The following is a 25714-nucleotide window of genomic DNA, read 5'->3' on the forward strand; positions in this document are numbered from 1 at the left end:
AAAGACTTCTTTCGCTATTCCTATCCTTCATTTTATTTCACCTTCAGACTTCATATCATTACTAATAGTACCGGTACTACCAAAAAGTGTTCATGCTTAATAAATTCATTATTAATTACACTGGATACATAAAATATATCACAAAATTATAACAAAAAATAATGTTAGGAAATTAAGCAAATCTCATGGGAAAGGGAGATAAGTGGGTTCAAATACTTTCCACAAATCCTTCTCCCCGTGTAAAGAACGGACATTTCAGCTAGCTAATAATGTGAACCAGCATTTTATTTAAGCGATATCGCATCACATCGCAGTTTGCTACACAAGATGCTTGAATTCTGATACAAACAAGAAATTGTATCGCAAAATCTGTGTTGCAAAACTAGAAATTGTATCGATAGATCCATGATCACAATTTATTACCGCAATAACCTACTTTTGTAACAGAAAACAGTATATCATTATCCTTTATGGTAGAACGGTTCTTTTTCAATCTTACACAGCTAAAGCTTACTGATTAATTTCCTCGAAAACTGACCTTTCCCTTTAGATTATGTTTTCAAGAACACAACCACGAACTACAAACCAAATTACCGAAAACTGCCTGTAGAAATGATGAAAGAGGTCATATCCTCTTTGAGAATTAAGTCTATTTGTAAAGAAAGTAGCTGAATGGACTCTCGAAGTCCAAAACTTGGAACTAACAGGACCAACAAGTAGTGATGAGCGCAAGAGTCTTGGTCTTGCAGTTTGTGCAAGGGTCTTGCATAGAAGACCAAGACCAGGAATCCCGATGCAAGACTAACACCAAGACAAAGGGGTGCAAGACAAGACCAAGACCAAGAGTCTTGCACATGTACCGGTACTACTTGATTTTTTTTCTAGTCTGTAAAAAGGAAGAGGAAAAATCATTACATCTTTCACTTGAATTTCTTGGCTTCAGTAAAAACGCCACTGGAGTGGATGTGTTCCCAGTAGTTTATGCAATCCGTGCGAATCAATCTACCCCTGTAGCATATAGCTACAGCATGAATCGGTTGTTCGTGAGCCGACCAAGAGTATAATTCTATGAATTGTCACAAAGTATAAGAACTTTAGTGTCTGATTTACTTTGGTCATCATTTGATACATATATGACCAGGCCCGTGCTGGGATAGTAATGAGGGCGGTGGACAGGTCTACTAAAAGGGCGCCCATACAAACAGGAATGTATCTCTCTCTCTCTCTCTCTCTCTCTATATATATATATATATATATATATATATATATATATATATATATATATATATGTATATCAAAATCATCACCAAATTTGTTTCAGTATTGACGTAAATAGCTAATTTGTGGAAACCTCGAATCGAAATCCTCTTTACTAGAGAAAAACTTTTTTTGTTCCTGTAATAACATTTCTGTCAAATAAAAAAGAAGCTTAATATATCAACAACTTAAATATACTGTAGCTCTATGGCCTTCGGACATAGGAAGTTCAGTGCCGCATTTACAAAAGCTCTCCTTTGATTTCTGTCCTTAGCCAACTGGACCCAGTTTCAACTTTATATTCGAATCTCTGCGAGAACCATTTTAATATTGTCCTCTCATCTGCATCTCGATCTTCCTAATGGTCGTTTTCCTATTTGGATTTCCACTTAGAACTTTGAAAGTGTTTCTATTTACTCCCATTCTGGCTGCATGGCCTGCCCATTTGAGCCTCCTAGACTTGATGACCCTAATAATGTTTGGTAAACATATAAATTATGCACTTCCTCGTTATGAAGTTTCCGCTATTCCCATTTCCCGTTCCTCTTGGAGTCCGATATTGGTCTAAGAACCTTGTTTTCAAATACTTTGTCTGCGATTTTCCCTCAGACTCAGTGACCATGTTTCGCGACCATACAGCACAACAGGCATGATTATCGTGTTTTATTTTTAAGCTACAAATTCCTCAACAGAATTCGCAACAACAAAAGAAGTTTAACTGAATAATAGCACGAAATTCCTGCTTTCAGTTGACATCACATTTCTCAGCGATTATAGTTTTGGTCTGTTAATAATGATCCTAGATATTTGAAAGTATACACTTTGTCGAAAGGAAATATTATTTGGTATTTTAACGCATCCATACAATACAGTATTACGATCCCGACAAACTTCAATGTATTGAGTTTTCTTTGCATTTACTTCTAAACTCATATCCCTGTAAGCGTTAATTAAGATTTCTGCATTCCTTTCTATTTTTCTATTATTCTCTATTAAATTTACATCGTCAGCGTACGCCATAATCTGATAAATACAAATCAGCTCTAGGACCTGATCGCTGTCTTTGATTTTCCTTATACTGTTCTCCATAACAAAGTTAAGTAATAATGGCGACAACGCATCTCCTTGTTTCAGGCCATTCTTGACGAGAAAGCTCGTAGACAAAAATTTTCCTACCGGGACTTTAGTTTGGGATTCATTTAAACATATCTTAATTAATCTACCTTTTTCGGTATTCCAAATTCTGTAAGCATGTACAATGTTTCCTTCCTACCCGAGTCTAAGGTCAATAATTGATATGCCAGGATATTGTATTCTAATTTCTTTTCAAGTATTAGTCGAATGGTAAATATATGGTCGATAGTTGATCGGTTTTACCTAAATCTGCTCTGATAATCTCCAATAATTTCATCTGTGTACAGAGTCAATCTTGCTAATAGAATGTTTAAGAGGATTTATTGGATGTTGACAAAAGAGAAATGTCTTAATAATTATTATAATCAGTTTTGTTGCTTCTCTTCTAAACTGGGGCAATGATTGATTCTTTTCACTCCTGTGGTAATTCCTCCTTGTTCCAGGTAAGGAGAATGAGTTTGTATAACTTGCTCTATAGTTTTTCCCCTCTAGCTAAAATTAACTCAGCCAGAATTTCGTGTACTCCCGGAGATGTGTGTTTCTTTAATTTTTAAATATCGAACTGTTCTGTTGGCTTTCTTCAATGTATAAGGACAACGCTGATAGCATTTCTTAAGTTCGTTTATGCATTTATACATGGCCCGAATAGCTTTCAAAACTCGTGCTTCTTTGTTCTAAAAGTTTTGGAAGTTTTCCGCCAGATGACAATGAAATTTTATGTGGTTATTTCGTTCGGATTTCGTAGCCAACGCTGTTTCTTCTGTTGTCTCTTCTCTGCTACTTTAGTGCATTCCTGGTTGAACCATGGTTTGTTCCTACGTATTTGTGCGTGCCACAATATTACTTTTCCTGAAATTTTAATGGTATCTCTAATTTCAACAAAGAAAGTATCCTGAACACTAGTGCACTCCGAACATTCTAAAACTGAAAATCGATTCGAAACTTGTCACAGCCTTCCTTATGCAGACGTTTATTCCCTACAATCGGTTTGAAAATACTCTCTCGTCCTACCTTCGCATTGAAATCATCTAACAGAATTTTCATATCGTATTGCGGGAGATGATCAAATACCCGTTCTATTCTTTCATAGAAACTGTCTTTATCGTCATCCTTATTTTCTGTTGGGGCATGTGCATTTAAAACGATAATATTATACCACCGACAATTAAGAGAAATAAAAGAAAATTATCATTAATAAATTCAACCCATGTAATTGCTGATTTATTCGTTTGTGAACGAAAAGCCCTGCTCCTAGCTGGTAATTTTTAATTCGTTCCCCGTGAAAGAACATAAAATTTCCCGACTTGATTCTTCTATTTCCTTCTCATCTAACTTCCTGATATCCTACTAGGTCCATCCTCTATTTCTAAACTCATTCGTCACAAATTTTAACGCGCCTTACCTATAGAGACTTCTTATATTCCATGTTCCAAATCTCATGTCGATTTTACTTTGCGGAGTTCGTGCCAAGTTATCAGTTATGATCCGAGGATTCTGAGAATATATCTGAACAAGCCTATTTTTTTTCAGAATGAGGTTGCTAGCTCCACACCAAATCCCCAAGCTGGAGGATCACCCCTTGTCTGTCTGCGACTGCTTATTCAGTATATTCACAGCTAACTTCTATATCTAGAGGCCTTTTCCTTGATCCACAACCTGAGGACGCGCCATGCCGTGGTGACAGGCAGACCATATTTCACGGAAATTAATATAGCTATACTTTAGAAATACAACAGGTACTGATTAATCTGAACACTGCTTTAAAACACATAGGAATAATCAACATGCTCGACTGTGAAAGCTTCGATGCCATGAAAATCGTAAATTAGAGACTAGTGTCAATGTACGTAGTATTTCATGAATGCATCGTACGTTTGACTATCCGAACTATTCTTGATGTATCACAATGTTTCGCTTTATAGCTACATAACTTTATAATATTTTTGTAAGCGATTATACTCTTTACCTGTTCTATGACAATAGCAACTGTATGAATTTATAATATAAAACTGAAATACAGAATAATATATTTTTTTAAACAATATAATGTGATATTTCGCAGGGCATCTTATTTAAAGGGCACCTTGTATCTTTCACAGGTTCTTTATTAACAGTCAGTATTTGAATATATTACACAAAGCTTTTAGGCCTATACAGAACAAGTAAAACCACTTATCTATAATGTGATGTTTCGTAGGGCGCCTTATATGAAGGGCGCACTATACCGTTCACGAGTTCTTTACCAATAAAAGTTAAGAATTTATTACTAAAAACTTGTACCTTTATTTATACCGCGATGTTTCGGAGAGCGCACCGGGACACGTCCCGGTGTCCCGGTGGGCCAGCACGGGCCTGATACAACTACTCTGGGCACCAAAGTAAAGAACCTCTAACCTAGTGGGCATTTTCGAGGAAAAGTTGGCAAACAGCATTTTCGCAAAGTTCAGTGTCCACATAATACAGATCCACCGAATTTAGGTCTCCATTGTTTTCTACAATTCGCCAGAAAAATGTAATCAAAACGCGATTTTACATATATCGAGATTAAAAAGTACATTACAGAGTTATATGAAAGTGACTAGATGGCAGGAAGCTTAGGACTAAAGTTCACTGCAACTAATATTGCTCACAAGAGTTGTTTTATTAATAATAAGAACGGAATATAATATAAAATTAGAAATTTCAAGAAAATAAACTTTTAAATCTGCATTCTGTTACAGCTGTTTGTATCTAGTTAAAATAAATGTTAAGTCTTGCAGGGTAGTGTGTTGAACTTCTAAGCTTATAATCTTGGTTTACCTTTCGATAAATGCTGATGGCAGTATGCAATCTCAGTGTGGATGTGGTTTACTTTTCATTTTTTTTAAAGTATGCAATGATGTTCAAAAATTTAAGTTGCTAACAAGGCTTCAAGTGTTTAAACCTAGTCTGAGTAGCCCCAGAACAGAAGTTTTACACCATCCTGGCAACAAACACCATATATACTTATGTTTTGTTACTGTCAGGGGCGGATCCAAGACGGACTTCTGGAGGGAGGTTGTAATACTGCTACGTAGTTACTTTTAAGACCCCCAAACTTTGGGGTGGGTTTTATTTATATATAAAATAAGAAAGTTTCCTCTTTCGGGGAGGCAATCACCCGATCTCGCCCCCCTGAATCCACCCCTGGTTACTGTACTTCATCATATAAATTACATACCATGCTCAGATCTCCTTCTTCTGTATGCCTAACCAGATAAATATATCAATAAATTAACAGATACTGATATCCAGCTCCCAATGATACTGCTAATGAATGCTCATGGCCCCAGAGAAGCGTTACCTTCTACGGCCTGTCCATCTTCGGATAGGAATGAAATTGCACCATTACAACGTATTTTTGAAGTGATTTACTTTACGGAAGATAAAGTTAACGCTATCATTAGTTTCCAGTTTTTAATTCATTAGTGCTGTTGTCATTACGATAGTTTCGGATTTTGTTGTGTTTCTGAATTGACGACATTATTCGGATTCCAACATGGAAGCCGTTTGCCGGCTGAAAAGTAATGAGAACCCCGATGTTGAAGAATGTGTCAGGATAGAAGTGAGAGATTAATATGTAGCACCGAGCAAGGTCTAGATAAATTAAGTCAAGCTTCCTAGACAAGAAATAAACTGCTTGACACGAACAACAGATCTGCAGTTAATCGGATCCAAGCGGTAGTATCATCAGGAGTTAACGTATTGTGGTGGCATAAAGTCACGTTTTTCATCCTTCACAAGCAAGACTAAGATTCAGTGACAAAAGGGAGCTAACAGCTCAGGATCCGAAAATTGTATATCCCCCCAAAAAACAGAAGCTCAACACCTTGGTCTTCTAGCCAACGAAGAAGAAATATGTTCACAACGAGGCAATGAAAGGCAGAATTAAGTCCGATTCGTGATGTGAAGATGCATTGGTTTTAGTTTTGATGGGATTTGGCCTTTTCTCAAGTAATATGTCTCAAATATTGCAAACAAGGACTTGGCTACCTAAGACATTGAAGATGGTCTATTGACAGCTGAACAGAAAGGACAAGATGGATTTGATGTCTTTGTGAAGGACAGGTTTCTGCCAACTGTAGAAAGAACGATAAATTTCAGGGACAAGCTCCTTGAAACAAATACCTGATCTTTGCATCTCTGTATGAAGTGAAACAGCTAGATGCAAAAACTAGGAAGAAAAATAGTGAAAGCTGATAGGAACATTCTGCAGCGACTCATTACTGCATATGAAGCACTACATCCAGTCAACCTTAACAACATTATGAAGCATGAACTATACATCACTCCTGTATCTCTGTCAGATGCAATTTGGTAGCTTTGCTCAAGCTCAAAAACAATTCTTACTGAAATGTATTGACTGATCGTATTCCTTGTTTCAAAAAATTTGATGCCAAAGATTTTGACGGCGAATCACAGCTAATCATTGATGGACAGGCCCTGGTAACTGCAATTGGAAAGCCACAGACAGCACACACTTTCGGAGACCTTGCAGATACTTTTGTTCAAAATGTTTTCCAAAGTGGGGAACACTTCCATTGATATCATTTTTGATCGTTACTACCATCACTCAATCAAGGGTGCATACGGAAACGGCGTGAGAATCAGGAAACCAATAGATAACAGAGATGTGCCTCTTCCTACAAAGTGGGAGAACTTTATTATTGACGATAACAACAAAGTAGATGCATTTAAATTTCTCTCACACCAGCTGATTCTGGAAGCACCATCCAACAAGACCATAGTTGTTGCAGGTTGCTTCAGTGGTGAGGAAAGGGTCTCCACTTCTAATGCAATCCTTGACTTGCATGCTAAATATGAAGAAGCTGAAGCCAGGATTATTTTACTTTGCGTTAAGACCAGAACAAGAAGCATTGTTGTCTCGACAAGAGACACTGACATCTTACTAGTTCTTCTGGTTAGTTGCTTCTACATGATGTCATGCCAGAAACTGTGGATGAAAGCAGGAACACCAACAAGCAGAAAGTACATTCCAGTCCACACCATCGTTGAAAAGCTGCAAATGGAACCACAAGTTCTCCAGCTTCTTCCAACTTTTCATGCTATCACTGAATGTGACTCAATTTCGTACATTGCTGGACATACGTAGAGGAAATGTTGGGATGCGTTTACACAGCATAACCATCTGCTGAGAGGATTAGGAGCTGATACAGTCCTTAGCGACCACACCATTAGGAGTGCTAAACTCTTCTCCTACAAAGTGTATGGCGCGCTGAATGCTGACAACCACATCAATGAAGTTTGGTCTAGAATCTTCGTCAAGGGCATTATAGCCCCTAGACCCCCCTGGATGGGGGCCTGCAACCAACCAAAGATTCTCCTTATTTTCACATACAGCATTCTCATAACCAGGTATTAATGTAGAGACAAGCCCACTTGCAGCATCCAGTTCTGCCTTCCCCTTTAACAATGAGATGGAAAATGGAGAATAATTCGCTTGTTCCTCGTTTATTAACATTGCCACCAATTCCAGATGCTTGTGAGGAATTAATTACCCATATCTGTACCACTAGAAGCAAGTCAGTTCGGTGTAACTCTAAACCAAAGCCATTCACAGCGTCTTTCATGAATTAGTAATTGAAATTTGATAGGAATTTTAACGTTCGAGCTGATATAAAATCAACAGTTTGCAGTAGCGGCTCGTAGTCTGTACAAGCACCGGTTGCAATGTTGTAATATCAAAGGTATGTAGGTACGCGCAAGTGTTCCCCTCCCCCAGCATTCTTGAGCCTTATCCAAGAAATATTCAGGAAATATGAAGAGGAAAGTCTTTTAAGCTCTATTTGTATATTATTGATTAAATTATTTCTCGAATATTAATTTAATATATAAGCTATTTCCTTTTTTTCAAACAACCACTATCAATGTACGTTTATACACTATTTATATACAAAACCTCTACACTCATGTTATTGGACACGAGATAAATCGAATATATAGTATGTGCTGTAAGCCATGAATGATGGCGTTAATCCGAAAAGAAGAAGAAAAAAAAGCAAGAAAATTGCATGCACGCAGTTACACAAAATTATTTAATTATATAAACTATGCATTATTTTAGAATGGAAGGTCTTTCTTCGATCTTTCGGGGTTCAAATTTTTCTATGATTTTATTGAAATCTGAAATGCTGCTCGCCAAGTTTCTCTGAATAGAAAGCATCGCTACCGCAAATATTTTCCGCTTTATTTTCTTTGGGGTCCAGAAACACCTCTCTCCTCCGACAATATGCATTTTGTTAGCATTTCTTTGTATAAATATACGGAACAAAAAGTCCATTTTCAGGAACCACGTATTTTTTTGTCTGTAAAGAAGCATGAAATCTAAGATGTTTTCCTTTGAAAATTAAAAAAAAAAAATAGTTTAACATTCCAGCAAATTAGGCTAAAGAAGACAGATGATTTGATATTAATTTATGCTCTCCGCCGGAAATCGAACACGGAATCATGTGCACGAAGGACACAGAGCTAGGAATTAGACCCGTAGTAAGACATTTTCTTCTTGGAGACTCGATTGACCCCCCTTCCCCCCGAATAGGATTTTTTTAAAAATAAATCTTATCCCAAGAATTTTCACCTTTGTATTATAAATGTTAAATAAAATCTATTGACTTCGAACGACCGCCCCCCAAACTTTCAGCCTGGATCCGTCCCTGCTACCACCAGACTTATATTTGTTCTTTGCGAGTTTATGTTTTGTGAATAACTTCTTTCTTCCACGCGTCTGTATCTTCTTCACCCTATCAACTGACTCAAGCGCTGCTAAGCGGAGGAATTCGTAACTATTACAGAAGCTGACCAGTTGCGGAAAAAAATGCAACCGTAAGGGACCAATACGGGAAGATAGGAGCGTTGCAAGAATAAATCCACTTCCCCATGTTAAGAAATAGGAGCTCGCTGCCATATGCTCAATGTTACTGCTTCCAGTGGCAACGTTCGCTGCCACTGGAAAGGTAAATCTCTCTCTTTCTTTCCGTTTTTTTAATTGACTTTTTTTTAGAAATGCATCAATACTGTTTTGCGCTCAAGAGCAAAGGTTTATTTTTTACTGATACACTACTTTAACACTTAAAAATATTTTTAGAATTAAAAAAAAAAAATCCGGTTGCACAACCATGCAACATATAGTACCAGCCGCCACTGACAGTTTGGTACAATGCATCATGTACTTCACATATGTGTATTATCATCAAAAAATACCAAATACTCTACAAACCGATACAGTGTCATGTAAAGAAAATAATGTTCCTAGAATATCGAATAACGTTCGTATCAAGTTTGTCGTAGATACATTGAACTGTAAGGAATATATCGGAAAAATAATTTTTAATAGGTTGGTAACACTGACAACTGGGTGCTTGAAGGTTTAGAGTCCAGCAATTGCTTTTCTAGAGCGTCGAAGATTATTCATGCAAACTTGAATAGAAATTTTGTTGAGCGTCGTGCAAACTGTTACCGAACAAACATATATTTTGAATTCTGTATATTACAAAACATACTTTCGACCGCCATTTTGTTTTTGTGAATTTCTGAGAAACAGTGAATATTACAGCGTGGCATACAGCAGACATGAATTTAGCAACAACAAAACATACTGAAACAGCACTTCAAGTGTTTTTCCTCATAAATGCCTGCCCAACTTTAGCCTTGAGGATTTCTCCATGTGCACACCTGAGTGGACGGTTCATGATTGGATTTTGGGAAACCATACGAAGAATAGTTGTGCCCATAAGAAGCGGACAAGCGAAAAATAAACTAAAACTTGTTATGACCGCGGTGACTCAGAGGTGGAGTGTTCACCTCTGGTGCATGAGGTCACCTCACAGCTTCCACCATGTGAGCTTTTTTGGTGGACAAACACCGAGAGTATGGTTTGCTCGAGTTTCCCCGTCTCCTACTTTTTCATTCCACCATTTCATTAATTTCTCATCATCGTCTACTTAGCCTCGGTGCATAATCGTGAGACGTTAAATTAAATATTTCATTTTATTTCAAAACATATTAGTGGTGTTCTTCTTCCAAAATACAAGAGAAATGTAGTATTGAACATCAATAATTCTGTACATCATAGCTACCGACTGCATGGGTATGGCCTTGGCTCTCAGGCTCAAACATCCGTTGGAAATTTTAATGTATACCCATAAAATTAATATCTAAATAACATTTTCATGACACTGACAAAATGTTAGTGCATGTGAAAGCAAGTTTGATTTCATAGGTGGTACGTTGAATAGTTGTTTATCAACGTAACTTTTAGCCTCCTTAGGTATACGACACATCGAGGATTGACCGATATAACATTATACAACAATAAATAATCCATAGTCACAAGTGAGAGTTATTGTGTACAGTTACTTTAAATAACTTGGAGTTTGATGCTGTTATTTTGTATTTCTAATATAGGTCAAAAGTACTATGTAAATTGAGTTTATACATAAGACATAGACAGTTGAGTCGTTTTCAATTTTCACTCAAATTAGTCTAAAATATTAAGAGATTTGATTATAATCATTATTATTTTATTTTTTTCTCTTTGGACAATATTGCTAAACACATTATCATCATCATAGTTATTCTGCTACTATTGGCAGGTCACTTGCTGCAACTAAGAAGCTTCGATGCACGATGGTCCTCAGGTGGTTTCTTCGTCTTTACGTAGCAATTTTCAGTTTTAATACTTTCCATCAATTATATTCTCCTTCGCCCCCCTCTCTTTCCTTCCACCATACCCTCTAGCATGTCTCTCATAATACAGTTCCTCCTCAGCCAATGTCCCAATCAGTTCCTCTTCCTCCTCTTAATTGCATCTAAAATTCTTCTTTTCTCCCCTACTACTACTATTTCTAACACTTTCTAATTCGTTTTCGGATCAACCCAGTTAATTCTCTCTCTCTTTTTTTTTTTTTCCTGCATGGCCACGTTTCGAAAGCCCCTAATTTTTTCATCACTTTTGCGTAATGTCCGTGTTTCTGCCTATAGAGTACATATTAGAATCAGTAAAACAAAATCTTAATATTTAATTGGAAGTGGTCGCCTATGATGTAGACTATGATCACACTTATACGAAGATAAACTATTTACATTTAGAAACATACATTGTATTTCCGTTACTACCGGCGCATTGTAAAATTTATTATCCTTATATCCAGAGTAAAATTTACCTATGAAAAGCATAAGATTTCTTAAAAGCAAGACTTGCAAGACTCTTGCAACCAAGACCAAGACTGGATGTACAAGACCAAGACCAAGACCAATACCACCTTGGTCTTGGTCTTGCATTTGCTCATCACTACTTGTTGACACTACATTGATAGAAGTCTGGCTCATGACAAGTAACAAGGCGTTGCAAACTTTTACTCAGTTGATGCCGTGCTACAGACGTTTTGGTTTGCCACAAGTAATAGTGTCCGAAAATAGTCCTCTGTTCTCCAGGAAGACAATCGAAGACTATTGGAGAAAAAATAATGTTAAGATTCTACACTCTTCGCCGTGGCACTCAGAGTAATAGATTGGCGGAGAGAGCGGTACGAACGATCAAGAGATTAATGAAAAAATATGTGGTAATTGAACCAAGTAGTATAGTCCAACAAGCAATTGGATGAACTATTGGGACAACCTATTGTATATATTACGGATTGCCGAATCCTATAATTTAAAAAAGTCACCAACATAGTTCGCTTTTCAAAGGAACCCATGTTCTCATATAATATGACATATCGTAGTTGTTGGAAAGAGAAAAATCACGGAGAAAGACCACACAGAGAAACTGAAAAGGATCAGAGAAGGGAGAATAATAATAAATCTAATGTCTGAGCAAGAAGTATGAATGAGGAAAAACAGATATAAGTATTCCAAGTTTAGACCAGGAAAAATCGAAAGATATGGTTAGAATTTTTATGAAGTAGAGGTAGATGAAATTCCAGGCAAAGTTAATCGACATCAACTAAGTCCAAGCTACCAAAGAAAGAACTTTAAAGAGGAGACGCGAAAGCAGAAAATGGAAGTATTGAAAGAAAAATTACCAGAAGTTCGAGGTTCCGAAAGAATGAGGAGGGGGCTCACAAAATCTATGATTCGAATCAAGCCAGGACAATTAGGACAACTAATGAAGGCTGTAGAGAATATGAACAAAGGGAAAGAGAAAAGGTAGAGGCGAATTGGTAGTGGAATACATAAAAAGAGTAAATATAAGGTATCAAAGAAAGTTCTGTCGCTTTTTCACCCACCATTTTCGAACATCGATATGTCACCTAAGACGTACCTGGAAGATCAATCACAATTCCAATCAGCATCGACTACCTTCTGCAAACGTTCTGGAAGGCCATGGATTCCATCGTGGTAGAACTTGGTGGGCCATGAAGCGACGAAGGTATCAAGTGAATTTTGGTCCAGGAATGGAATCATCCCTAGTAAGATGAATCTTGTTCATCACTATTAATGTTTACGAACATGATGTTGCTTGAGTTGAAGTCCTTATTTTAGATTTTCTGATTGTTTCCACTGCAGAGTTTTAACTGTTCAAGACGACTTTCTGCTTCCAACGACTTTATTTCTTATCTGAAACTAATTTTACCTGATTTTTACTGCTTTTCTATCCCAACATCCAACATTTTCTAGAACTGAAACTAATGTGGTCTATCTTTAATTGTGTCTCAAGCAGAGAATAACAAAAATCGCGCCTTAATACTAGCGTCGGAAATAGTTCCAATCAGAAAAAAAAAAGGATTTTTGGCGGCGGAAAATATGAAGCGAATAGAAAATAGCAAAAACTGGATGAAACCAAATTTTTGGGAGGATATGGGCATCTCAGTGGGACGAAGGGGGTCTAAATTATGTCTGCCAAATATCAGATTGATGGATAATTTCAAGAATTTCTGTCCAATTGCGGGCCTATGTTTTCGTATAGCAGTAAAGTGTATAATTTCAATACTCATCCATTTGAAATGCCCATATACAGGTTTTACAATAAAATAATCTAATATAAATAAAATAAAGAGTTTGTGTTTGTCTGCATGTCTGTCTGTGTGCGGCTTGGGGACCAGACGAGTGGACCGACAGTTACCATATTTTGGTCAGGGGTACCTTGGCCCAGGCCCCAGATCAAGACGAAGCCCTTTTTCAAATTTCGAACCAGGGGTTCTCAGGGGGGCGTTTACCGGAACCGCTTTGGGAACCAGACAAATTGACCGAGAGTTACCAAATTTTAGTCATGAATACCTTGCCCAGGCTCCAGACCAGAGTTAAACGTTTTCGTCAAAATTCGAACGAGGGGGTCTCAGTGGGGCGTTTATTGGGACATGTAAAAGTAGTAGAAAATGACCGATATTAGTGTCAAATCCATAGTTTTCGCGGTCGCTGAAATCAATGGTGACACTTCCATTAGCGATGACTTGCAAATTTAGTTACAATTGAATGTGGGCCGCGAGTCAGCGGGGGGGGGGGGAGATATCGAGAAATATAAAAGTAATCCAAAATGACCGATATTAGTGTCAAATCCATAGTTTTCGCGGTTGCTGAGATCAATGGTGATACTCCCACAGGCGTTGACTTCCAAATACAGCCCCCGCGCGAAGCATGGGTATATTCAATTAGTGTATAAATAAAGATATTATTCCTCAAAATATAATTCCTACTGGGTTATTCAAAGCTTCCACATTAATTTTGGTTTGAATAAGGAACAAATGAATATACTATATGGACCGAAGAATATATATTGGAAAATCTACATTATACAGTATCTACGTTAACAAAATATTGGGCCCCTCGAAACAAAAATTTCATTACTCCGACTGTAATGATACATTATATAAATGCTCGTCAATTCATTCGAAGTGCGGCAGACAGAATGAGATCCAGACTGTGTTCTAACTCCGACTCAGAAAATAACCAGTTGTTGCGGGGCATTTCAGTACTCCTTCTGCTAACATAATTAAGTGAAACATACGTCATGGAGACCATAAATTAGAAAGAATCTGCAGACCTTTCCGTCTTGGTGAAACTGCTGCAATTCAAAGGTTAAGGAATTTTGCAGACAACCCTACAACCGTAAATATTTCACCAAATTTATTACCAGTGATGAGAACAATTTCCACATTGCCGTGTTCCACAGCGGAATGTGAGTGAGTATTTAGCTTGATGAATAACATTATCACTGACTTAAGATCGTCATTGCTGATTACCCATGTCTCCAGTCTTATGTTCATCAAATCAAATGGACTACCACTTGATTAGTTCATGCCTCAGCAATGGGTGAATCTTTTACAGCGTCATTTTATTATTAACAGTTTTCATGTGATAAGTGGGGAGCAGGTTCGAGTTAAAAGATGGAAATAGCTCCAGGGGAAGAATTTATAATTCCAGAAGAGGTTAATGGTGGGTTTTCAAACTACTTTGTTCAAGCTTTCTGTTTTGTGTTGTTATTAGTAATATTTAAGGTATTTAAAAAAAAGTGATCTAGTGACAAGTGTGAGGACAATTAAAAGTAGCACTTTCGAGTTTTATTGAACAAACGAGCGCAAGTAGCTTCCGAAGAAAAATTCATCCTTAGGTTAGTGTCACATCTTATATTATATCAAAGGTTTCCACTCTTACTGTTGTTAGTAGCTACTATTATTTGGATGTTATTATACAGGAAGGAACCAATAAACAAAATTGTTAGTTTTAAGATGAGAGGATTCAAAATGACGCATTTTTGTTCTGAGAGGATACTCATGTATTTTGAAGGTTGATGCTGTGATATTTCAATTGCTTAAAAACTTGTTCTCTGCTGAAGGGAGCCAAACTTGTTCGATATTTTTAAACTAAGGTATGCGTATTTTCAATATTATGCAAATGTTAATACGTAACTTTGTGCAATACAAAACATATTAATTGAAAAAAAAAATCAGATCTTAACGATTTTATAGAGTTAAAGGGCAAAATTTTCTTGATCGGATCGGATCTTCACATCGGACGCGATTTTTTGCTCTTTCAAGGAGTGAGTTGGTTCCTTCCCCATGCCTACGCCTATTTATGTTATTAATTCTGTTATTTAAGTAAGAAGTGTCATCAAGAAAACAACATGAAATACTTTTAGGCTATAAAACAGTAATGTATCATTTATATTTTAATTGTATTAATTAATACATGCGTTTTACTTTGTTAATTAAAAATGATTTCTATGTTTTTTATAGCAATTATAGATAATCACAAAACAGCGTATACCCTCTGAAAATTTTAGGACTACAGCACCGGATAATGATGATAATAATTTTAGTAATACAAATATAGCTGTTACCGTTGGAATTAGCTACGTTCGTAACATTATTGCAACTAGTTACTGCATCGTCGCAATTTCGTGTGGTGGTGGCGAATTTCAGAACTAAAGCAGGTGAATGAAAAAGACACAATCCCTAAACGGCATGAGACCTAAACGGCACATGACCTAAAAATCATTTCGCGGCACGTCCTAAACGGCACAAGTCCTAAAATTTAGGTCCAGTGCCTATATTTTTAGGTCTTATGCTGTTTAGAACTTATGAATGTTACCCTTCTGAGGACCTGGACCTAATAGATTCCCCTTGGCTACATCTCGTTCATTTCTGCAAGGAAACAATAAATCGTGTCATTGTATTTCCAGCATTTGTATACGAGCACGTAACGTTTCTGTTTTCTTTACATACAACGATAAACATGAAATGGGGTAAGTATTTCCCTAGCAACTGAGAAATTCGTCTTTGACGAAGGAAATTAGTTAACAAGAGTGGGAAAATGCCCCCGTTGATTCGAACCCTGGTTAGTTACTTTCAATGTATGCTACTGAGTAACAAAGTACTCTATTCCAACTGCTGATTGAGCAATGGTCACTAGGGATCTAGAAATATTCTCTCTGGAAGATGTATGATACAATTCATACGAATGGTAAAAGTGTCCATGTGCCCTTGAAACATTCACATCAAAGCTGGGATACAAACAAATACAGACTAAATATCCCAGCTTTCAAGTAATTTTTCTGAAGACCTCATGCACAGATATGTTTAAAAATAATTGCACAGATGCATTAGATTCCAAATCTTGAAATTAGTTAAAAAAAAAAGAAAAAAAGCGTGTGCACTTTTACGATTGGCATAAGTGGCATTTCCTTAATGTGTATTTGCCTAAGACACTTTGTGGGCGTTGAGTGGGAGTTAAAACAAACAACAGTCTGCAGCATTGATTAGTAATATTTAAGAGATAAGATTTTCTTTTCTTTTTTTTCTTTAATTTTTAGAACTGTCTGCAGGAAACCGAATGGGCAAAAATAAACAAAAATCATTTTCCAAAGATTGACAAACTAGTTATCTTAAAACTCCTCAAGATAAGATATAAGACATTATTACCTTTGTGTTGTAGCCTTAACATAAGTGTATAAATTGTTTTTAAAATATCAGTTTATATTTTCATATAGACGACTCAAGAGATGCAACTTACACTGCATAGGCCTATAGTTTAATAGACGTAAGTAGTGGAATATCGCTGAAATTTTTGGTCTAAGATGGATTCTGAACAACCAGGAAAACCATCAGCCAAGTCTCTGACTGATGGCGCCGAGGCTGTTATTGAAGAAGACTTTACAACAGAAAGTCGATGGGGTCGTTGTGAAGTTGATTCTAAGCCCTTTAACACTTCCGGTTTAAGGTAAGAAAACTATCTTCAGATATATTTAGAAAACAATTACAACTATGTCACTATTAGCTTTTGTTTATTTAATCTACTCAAGCATATTAGATAATTGTAATAAATGCAGCAAGCAGGAAAAAATAGACTAAAGTGGAGATTGGTGAACGATCTAAATGGTTTAATATTTTGTGGAGATTCAGTGCTAGATTTTTATTTATGTGTTTGTCCCCTTGCTCTATGTCCGAGCATTTACATATATTTTTCTTCCAACTCAGATAGCAAATTAACAAGCATGCTATTTTCTCTTTCCGATTCCGTGCAATTTCGCACGGTCCAGTTTCACACGGTGCTTATTATCCGAGCAGTGTCGTACTATCTTCCTCATCGGATTAATCATTCTGCAGGTGTAGTGCATTTTCGCACGGTCCACCTGTCAATCATGTGATTCATCCTGAAACCACTTTCACTATAAGGAGTAGGAGGATAGAACAAATGCCAACTATGTAAGAACAGAAACAGAGCGAACACAAGTTAAAATAAATACGAACAATTCAATTCATACTAGCTTCAAGTATTTTTTTTTTTTCAATTGCACACCATACACGCAGATATGGGAACCAAACATGATAAAGACATTGGTTATACCAGTCGCGTATTCATTGATGCCAGATGAAATAATACGAACATACATTTCTTAAAATGTGGTCTGACCAGAACGAATCTCGAGTCCGGGATGTGAATTTTGAGCTTGCTGCAATCAATGCATTGCGTGCGGTGTTTCCTAATTCACTGGTTTCTCGCTGCTATCACCATTTTAACCACAGCTTCTGGCGGATGTTTTTAAAGTCTCGTCGAAGGATACCTCTACAGTGAAGAGGTACGTCATCATTTTCGTATGCATAGTGCCTTAGCATTAATATCATCAAGCAGGATCGATGAAGGTTGGCTCATCGTTATGGAGGACCGTATGTCTGACCAGAAAATCGAATAGTTAAACGATTATTTCATTGAACAATGGATGGACATTTCAAACATTCATAGAAATATAAAACTGCAATGGTTAAAGACACAGAACAAACAATCCAGTGGAGGGTTGGCGCAATACGTTAAATTTCAGCATATTTTAGAGTACACCATGTATCTTAAAGCTTGCGAGTGTACTAAAATCAGAAACCACGCTTAGTTTTCATGTTTTTGCGAGACAGGGCTTAAAAGTTACAATCCGGAGAAGCGTAGAAAATCAACTTACATCCATCTTGACCACAGATTGCAATTAGTCCTGGAGAAACTAGGAAATGGCGTAGACTTTAACCAAATACTTGAGAAGCTTGAGCTTAAGTATGGGCACGAGTCTCGCTAAAACTCTACTCAAATTCAAGTCGAGTTTCGGGTCGAGTCAAAGGTAATTATGTCGGGTCGAGTTTGATAAATAGCTCGCTCGGTCAGCTCGTTCTAACTCGTTTTGAAATTATAACTTGACTAGTGGAAAGAGAAACCATGAGATTTGAAGCAGTAATGTCGAATACTTTCGGAATTGCTCACGAGAAAAGACACTGCTCGCATCTCGACTCGTCGCGATAACGAAACGACTATACATTTTTATAACGAGACAGGCTCAAATGTCGTGAGCACCAATATAAGTATATAGTGTAGTTCTTACCATCAAAGCTGAGACCCCCACGGTCGAATTGATGAGCCCAACCTGGGTCGTGATGTCAAGCGGCTCTGCCCGGTTCAACTCAGAAAACAACTGGAGTCGACTCGGTTGCATCAACCATCGGCTCGGGTCAATTGAGCCGATGGCTTGAGCAGACTGGGTTGAAACGAGTCTATCGGCTCGGTTTGATTTGGCTCAACTGAGCCCATGGTTCGGTTCGGTTCGGTTTTGCTCAGGTAAACCATCGACTGAGTTCGGCTCAAGCTTGGTTGGATGAGTTGTTAGCTCGGCTAACTTTGGGTTCAGCTCGATAGTGAATGAGCTGTGATCCGAGCCGCTCGAGCCGTTGACAACCCTCAACCCGGGCCGAAAGTTTTGAACATGTTTGCCCGGCGCCCTATAACTTTTAGCTCAAGCCCAAATACTTGCTCCTCCCGAAGTCAAACCGAGAACCTCGTGAGAAGTTGTAGCCTATGCCTATGTAGGATACTTGAAAAAAGTATTTGAAACTATACACAGTATTTGGCTCGATTTGGCTCAACTTGACTCGAAACTTGACCTGAATTCGGGTCGAGTTGGAGGAAATTTTTCGAGCCGAGTTCTCGACTCGAGCTCAAATATGTCTGTTTCGAGTCGAGTCTCAAGAAAAAAACCTCCCTCGAACTTCCTCCTGTCCATCTCCAAAAGCTGGAATAATGAATTATGAATTGTACAAAATGGATTGATGATGTACAAAAATATGAAAGTTTCAGCTTAACGATGTGTTGTTCGCTCGGAAAATAACAAGACGACAAGGTTCTTCTTCAAATCACCTTGGAGTATGGAGCTAATGTTTTTTGTTTTACAAATCACAATTTTTTTCTATGCTCTGGGGCGGACACATCTTTTTTTGTTTCGATTTTTGAACTTACTGACTGAATTATCTGATGTGCTGCTTATTTTATTATTTGTTTATTTGAATTTGTGATTTTTCTATCTTCTATTCCTAATGATTACAATATTTGATTGATCCTTTTCTGTTCTTATTTATTTTCATTTGTTATTCTTTTTTGTTTTCACCTATTTTAATTTGCAATAGTTTTTATTATTATTTTTCTTATTTATTTCAATTTCATATTGTTTATGTTATTATTTTCTCTCCTTCTTTACTATAACTTTCGTTTGCTTATCTTTTGTTCTCTCTTGTTCGCAGTTATTTTAATTTCCGGTTATTTTGATTATTCGTTTTGTGATAGTGAATAATCAAAGCTCTCCTCCTCTAGCATTAATTGCAATTGTTCGTATTTATTTTAATTTGTATTTGCTATTATTCTGTTCTTAATTAGTTGACATTTGTTTTGTGTCCTCCCTCCCCCTATAGTGAAAGCGTTTTCAGGATGAATCAAATGAATGACAGATGGACCGTATGAAAGTGCACGACACCTGCAGAATGATTAATCTGATAAACAGGACCGTGTGAAATTGCACCGTGAGAAACTGCACGTCACCCTCTTTCCTATATTGCAGCAAAAATAATAGGTTTCTGTTTGATTACTATAGGTCCACTTATTTGTGAAATACACGTTTTCAAAGAAACTCGAAAATACGTGTTTCTAAGGGAGAAAACGAATAACCAATAAAAACACTCAGGCCTATTACTTGAATGCTATCTTAGGTTGTACAGGGTGGCAAAAAGTATCTTTACACTTGCACTTACTTCATTCATCCCTACATTAACAATACGTATTTGATAATGCACTATCTGATCGACTTGTAGGGTGAACTCCTCGCTGACACACCAACTTCTGCACACGATTCCTTTCGGGTTGGTAGACGACCGAAACGAGGGGCACCCGGAATGTTTCCCAGGCGAAAAACTTACTTCTCAAACGTGATCAAGTCTGACGACTTGATGGCTCCTAATCACCGAAGCGACCAAACAAGGAAAGACTAGACAATGAACTGCCCAACGGGAGACTTTATTTTCTAATCTCCGAGGGCAGTCACGTGGCAGTTGCGCGTCAATCATGTGGCAATTCACGTGGGGAACACTGCTGCCATATCAATGATCAAGATGGAAGGTTCAAAATCTTAGATATCTTAACATCTTACATTCTTACACGCATATAGTTCGGGTTTGAAGAAAATTTCTGGCCACCCTGTAGGGTGTCACTACTATACTATGTAGCATATATAAAATGCATGCAAATTGTTCTTATTTAACTCTGGAATGCATAGAGCAATTTCAACTAAACTTGGCACCCATCTAACTTACAATTTAGAGAAGGCTACTTAGCAGGTAGACGCTCCTAGCACTCCTAGGATAGGAAGGGGGCGACATGTAACAATAATCGAGAACGACCAATGTTACCTCGCAACTCATAGTTTTCGGTATGTTGAGATAATAATGACACTTCCGACGTCGTTTAAAGTCCAAATTCAGTCATTATTGGTATGGGGAAGCAAAAAAAGGTGGAAAAATAAAACGTCCAAAATCCATATTATCTATTGTTTGAGATTACATCACGGGAAAAAGGCTGAGCCGTTTGAGAAGAAATTTTGGAATATGATTAGCTAGATTCTTAAAATGACACTTTGGATAAAAGACGTATCCTAAAGGGGTTCAAATATTTTCCATGAACCTGTTTTATGTGTGTATGCGTGTGTATGCACAGGCGCGGATCCAAGGGGAGGGCTATAGGGGCTATAGCTCCTCTCCCTTAAAGCTCAGGTATACACTGGATAAAATGGGGTTCAATCCTACTTTCCTTACATTGGATAGAACGGCAAAATATGATTTAGCCCCTCCCTTGACCATATTCTGGATTTGCGGCTGTGTCTGCATATTTGAATACCACCAAGAACATAATTTTTTAAAAAAATATATATAACCAAATTCTCGTACACTTATCACTTCGTACGACAGAAAAAGAATAGAGATCTGAAATTATGCCAAGTTTTATTGATATCCGAAAATTGGAAAATTAAATTATTGTAACTTTCGTGCTGAGAGAATAACTTGACAACCGAAATCCTTACGAGGTGATACTGTACAAAACTTGTTCTCAGTATTAAAGCTGCAAATGTGATTATTCCAACTTTCGAATTTCAATAGAGCTTGGCTTCATATCAGATTTTTAAACTGCAAATTTTCCTTTCCATGGGTGTAAAATTAGGGAAACAAGGGGAAATCACGTTTTTATTTATACTGTTTACATAGTCATGTTAAAATGAGATCGATGGGTCTGGATTTTTTATTTTTATACTGAATAATCCACACCAATGTAAAAAATCTATACAAAAATCTGAAAGATAATTATTATTTATTTATACATATTTCTCGCCATTACCAGCATCTATGGCCTTAGGCCCGCCACGTATAGGGATGACGTTCCTTGGCGAACGCAGTGTCAGTAGAAGGGGGAGAAAGGAAGCGGCCTGGGATCTGTGTATTAGATACCATCCCAGCACTTGCATGACGAGAATGAAAAAATTCACGAAAAATCTCACTCAGGATGGCTGGCTTGAGAAAGCTGTTTCACATTTAACACCGAGTGTTCCCGCTGGAAATCGAACGCGGAACTGCCCCAAAAGATAAACAATACGTAAGGCTAATTTTTTACTTTATTATATAAATATTAAAAAAAAAAAGACAATTCTGTATCGAGGAAATGTACAAGATATTGGTTGAGTTAATGCGTGAATGTTTGAGTTAATGCGTGAAGGTATTTACCAATTGTAACTCATATGTACTGATCCAGAGTTTACATAACATTCACAGCCGCTCCATCGTTCTGTCAAACGTCCCATCCTCTACGTACTAAGCAAACGTTTACAACGGAAGTTTTACCTTTGTAAAATTCTTATTCTGATTTATAGCTAAGGGTAAATATAGATAAAAGCACTTAGTCATAAAGACTAAAACATATTTTCAAAGAAAACTATTTCAGATTTAAAGAGCAATTCCCTAAACTTTGAATCAATATTGCACTTCTGATGCTGCTGCTACTGCTTTGAAAGTTTTTTACACACACACAAACAAATGATAATCTCGGAACACCATTCAACAATAAAAATTAGAATAGTTGCAACCTAATGATTATCATTAGTGTTGATATGCAAATTAGACAGTTCTTTATTTGATTTGATTCTACCCTCGCGTATGAGGTTTCGAACAACAACGTCTATATAGTATTGCTAGAGCTACTGCATTTGCTTTAGTGAAATAGTAGTTCTGGGGAATAGTGACACATATGAAAATTTTGATGGGATATATGTCGCGTTATCGGTGTAAATCACATCGAATATTGGTGGCGACATTCACGAAAGCTTGGAAGTGTTATTTCGATTATGAACAAATCTTATTCCAATATCTTACTTGCACCGTTTAGTAAGACTATCCATTGGTTTGGATTGATTATTTTAACAAAAGAAACACTGACCAAAGCTTCAAACCCACTGTATTTTAAACTATAATATGTAACGGTTTCGGATATCTAACATATCCTTCTTCAGACACTATAGAACATAAAGGAAAATACAGACATATATATAGTCTTTGTTGTGACAAAGTTTAAATTCTTTTAACAGACATATATAGTCATTGTTATATTAAAAAAGTTTAATTTCTATTTGCTGAGGCCTCCAGCCAATCCCTTAAGTCTCCATGTTTACTTTCCAACCAATCACGTTCCGCCATTTTTGGTTCTTATACAAAGTTTAGATCAGTCATTTCCAACTAATGTTCTGTTACGTCAGTTTGTTTGTAAGCTTCTTTGTTTGAGTGCAAGAAGTTCGCAGGTTGCCATACATTGATAGAAGTTAGTGATACCAGACAATATAATATACATATCCCATACCCAGTGGCGTATTTAGGGGGATATCGGGCTCAAACCCTCGCGGAATGTTTTTTTTTTCACATTCCACGTACAACAATAATCCTTCCTACCATTTCTAAGAATTTCATTGAATTTCCATTTTCTTATGTTCTTTGTTCAGAAATAATACCTTATTTGTCAAATTTAATTCCACGTAAGAACTGCGTTGTTTTATTCTTTCTTTCGTAGATTCTACTCTTCTGTTTCTTTTTCTTAGTTGTTACTTTCTTTCGTTTCTCCTCTCATATTTTAGAACTTCGTTAGTTGTGATTCAAGTCGGCCGTAGTCAGTAACACCAAAACTAAGAGGAGCTGATAAGGGAAACTGGTGTTCGTGTTCCATACCAACTTGGACCGGTATCAACATAACGGGACTTTAGTTATTATAGCAAAGGAATATTTACATCGTTTAGTTATAAAGAAAGTTAAATGTTTGAATTAAAGAAATCAAAAGAAATAGCCCAGGAAATTAGGTAAGCCAAGAAGATGCTTCCTTTTTCTTCTATGAATAGAATAAAAGTTTAGATTCACTGCTAAAATTTTGTGTGTATCATATCACATAAGATTCACGAGCCTCCATTTCTTAACATTAAAACTGCAAATCATTATATTTCAGCTTCGACTTGTTTCAACATTTTCTTTCAGGTAAAAACTGAATATTTCATTTTTTTCTACAATGAAGTAAGTTAAGTTGAAATGAGATTACAAATATTCAACATGTGTTTGTGGGGTCGCGGTGGCTCAGTGGTAGAGCGTTCACCTCTGCTGCTTGGAGTCTCGGGTTCGATCCCAGCCCCCGCTCAGTTAACTTTGTGGTGGACAAACACCGTGTGCGTGGGTTTCCTCGGGGTTCTCCCGTTTCCTCCCACTTTTTTCATTCCACCATTTAATTCATTACTCACCATCACCGTCTCCTTTAGCCTCACCGGCATAACCGTGGGACCTAAAACACAAAGATTTCATTTCATTTTCAACATGTGTTTGCAGAAACGTCATTTCCGATTTGCCTGAGGGATAGTAAGATACTCCACCGACATACGAGTTTCACTTTTATTTCTAGTATATTAGTAGATAATCGATTAAAAAAATATTTAATTATCAAACTCAGGTGGACAATTACCCCCTGCTTCCCCGTGTTGTGCATAGCCGCGCCGAAACAAAATCCTAAATACGCCACTGCCCATATTCTATACATGTAAGCGGAATTTTGAGTACTGGTTTTTGCATTCGATATTAAAATGCTTTATCCTGACAGAGTTCGTTAATGGAATCAATTCGTCATCATGAGTGGCTATCTATATTCCATAGATGTAAGTTTCGGTTGATCCCTTTCATTGTCTTTACCAGAGTTTATTTTTGCTAATTATTCATACTGTAAAGGCATAACGTAACTAGGAGATCAATTTTTAACGAATTAAATCATTTTGACCTGATTTCATTCTTTGGATTGAAGAAAGGAAACATTAATTTCACATCTCCACTTTTGAATTCATACTACTCCAATTAATATTTTTTTTAAAAAATATCTAGTTGTATAAATTTAGTATTATTTAGTAATATTCCTTTGATTGTGAGTGAATACAATTCAAACATGTTACATTTTAATTTTAGCTCTCCGGATAATGTATTGCCATCGACCTCTATTCCAATGGATGCCGAAAGTTACCCAATGAATCGTAGAAAAAGAGGTCAAGCAATCATCTTCAATCACGAAAACTTTAAGAGGATATCTGCCCGTTCTGGAACGAATGCAGATTGTAATATGTTAGAAGAAACTTTCAAGAAACTTAAATTTGATGTTTCTATTTACAAGGATAAGAAGCGAAGAGAAATGCTTTCTGTTATCAAACAAGGTAAATATATTATAGGTTCCTCGTATTTTTAACCTTTTATGTATGAATGAATAAACTAAGTTCTTATTAACTGTAGCATCAGAGAGAAAGAGAAACAGGATATATATATGAACACTGTTCCAACTATCAAATAAACAAACTGACTACTGTTACTATGTCAACCAGTGCAAACAGTAATTCAGTACCATTTCGTACTTTTTCGTTTTGTCTCCCACTAAATTTTGACAGTTGAACGAAGCATCTCGTACCTTAACACTTCCTGCAGTATCATCTCATACTCTG

At 36.9% G+C, this 25714-nt stretch overlaps 1 protein-coding gene across 2 annotated transcripts in view; it reads left to right on the top strand.

Moving 5' to 3' along the window:
• Positions 1–16896: 16896 nt before the first annotated feature.
• Positions 16897–25714, top strand: part of LOC145667541 (caspase drICE-like) — a 53179-nt gene continuing 44361 nt past the window's right edge. For both annotated transcript variants that reach the window (XM_081735015.1, XM_081735018.1), the window contains exons 1-2: positions 16897–17085; positions 25191–25432. In XM_081735015.1, coding sequence (XP_081591141.1) covers positions 16943–17085; positions 25191–25432 — 385 coding nt within the window. In that variant the 5' untranslated portion in view covers positions 16897–16942. The remainder of the gene's footprint in view (positions 17086–25190; positions 25433–25714) is intronic.

The sequence above is a fragment of the Thermobia domestica genome, chromosome 1 (genome assembly GCF_964235325.1).
Source record: "Thermobia domestica chromosome 1, izTheDome1.hap1.1, whole genome shotgun sequence".
NCBI lineage: Eukaryota > Metazoa > Arthropoda > Insecta > Zygentoma > Lepismatidae > Thermobia > Thermobia domestica.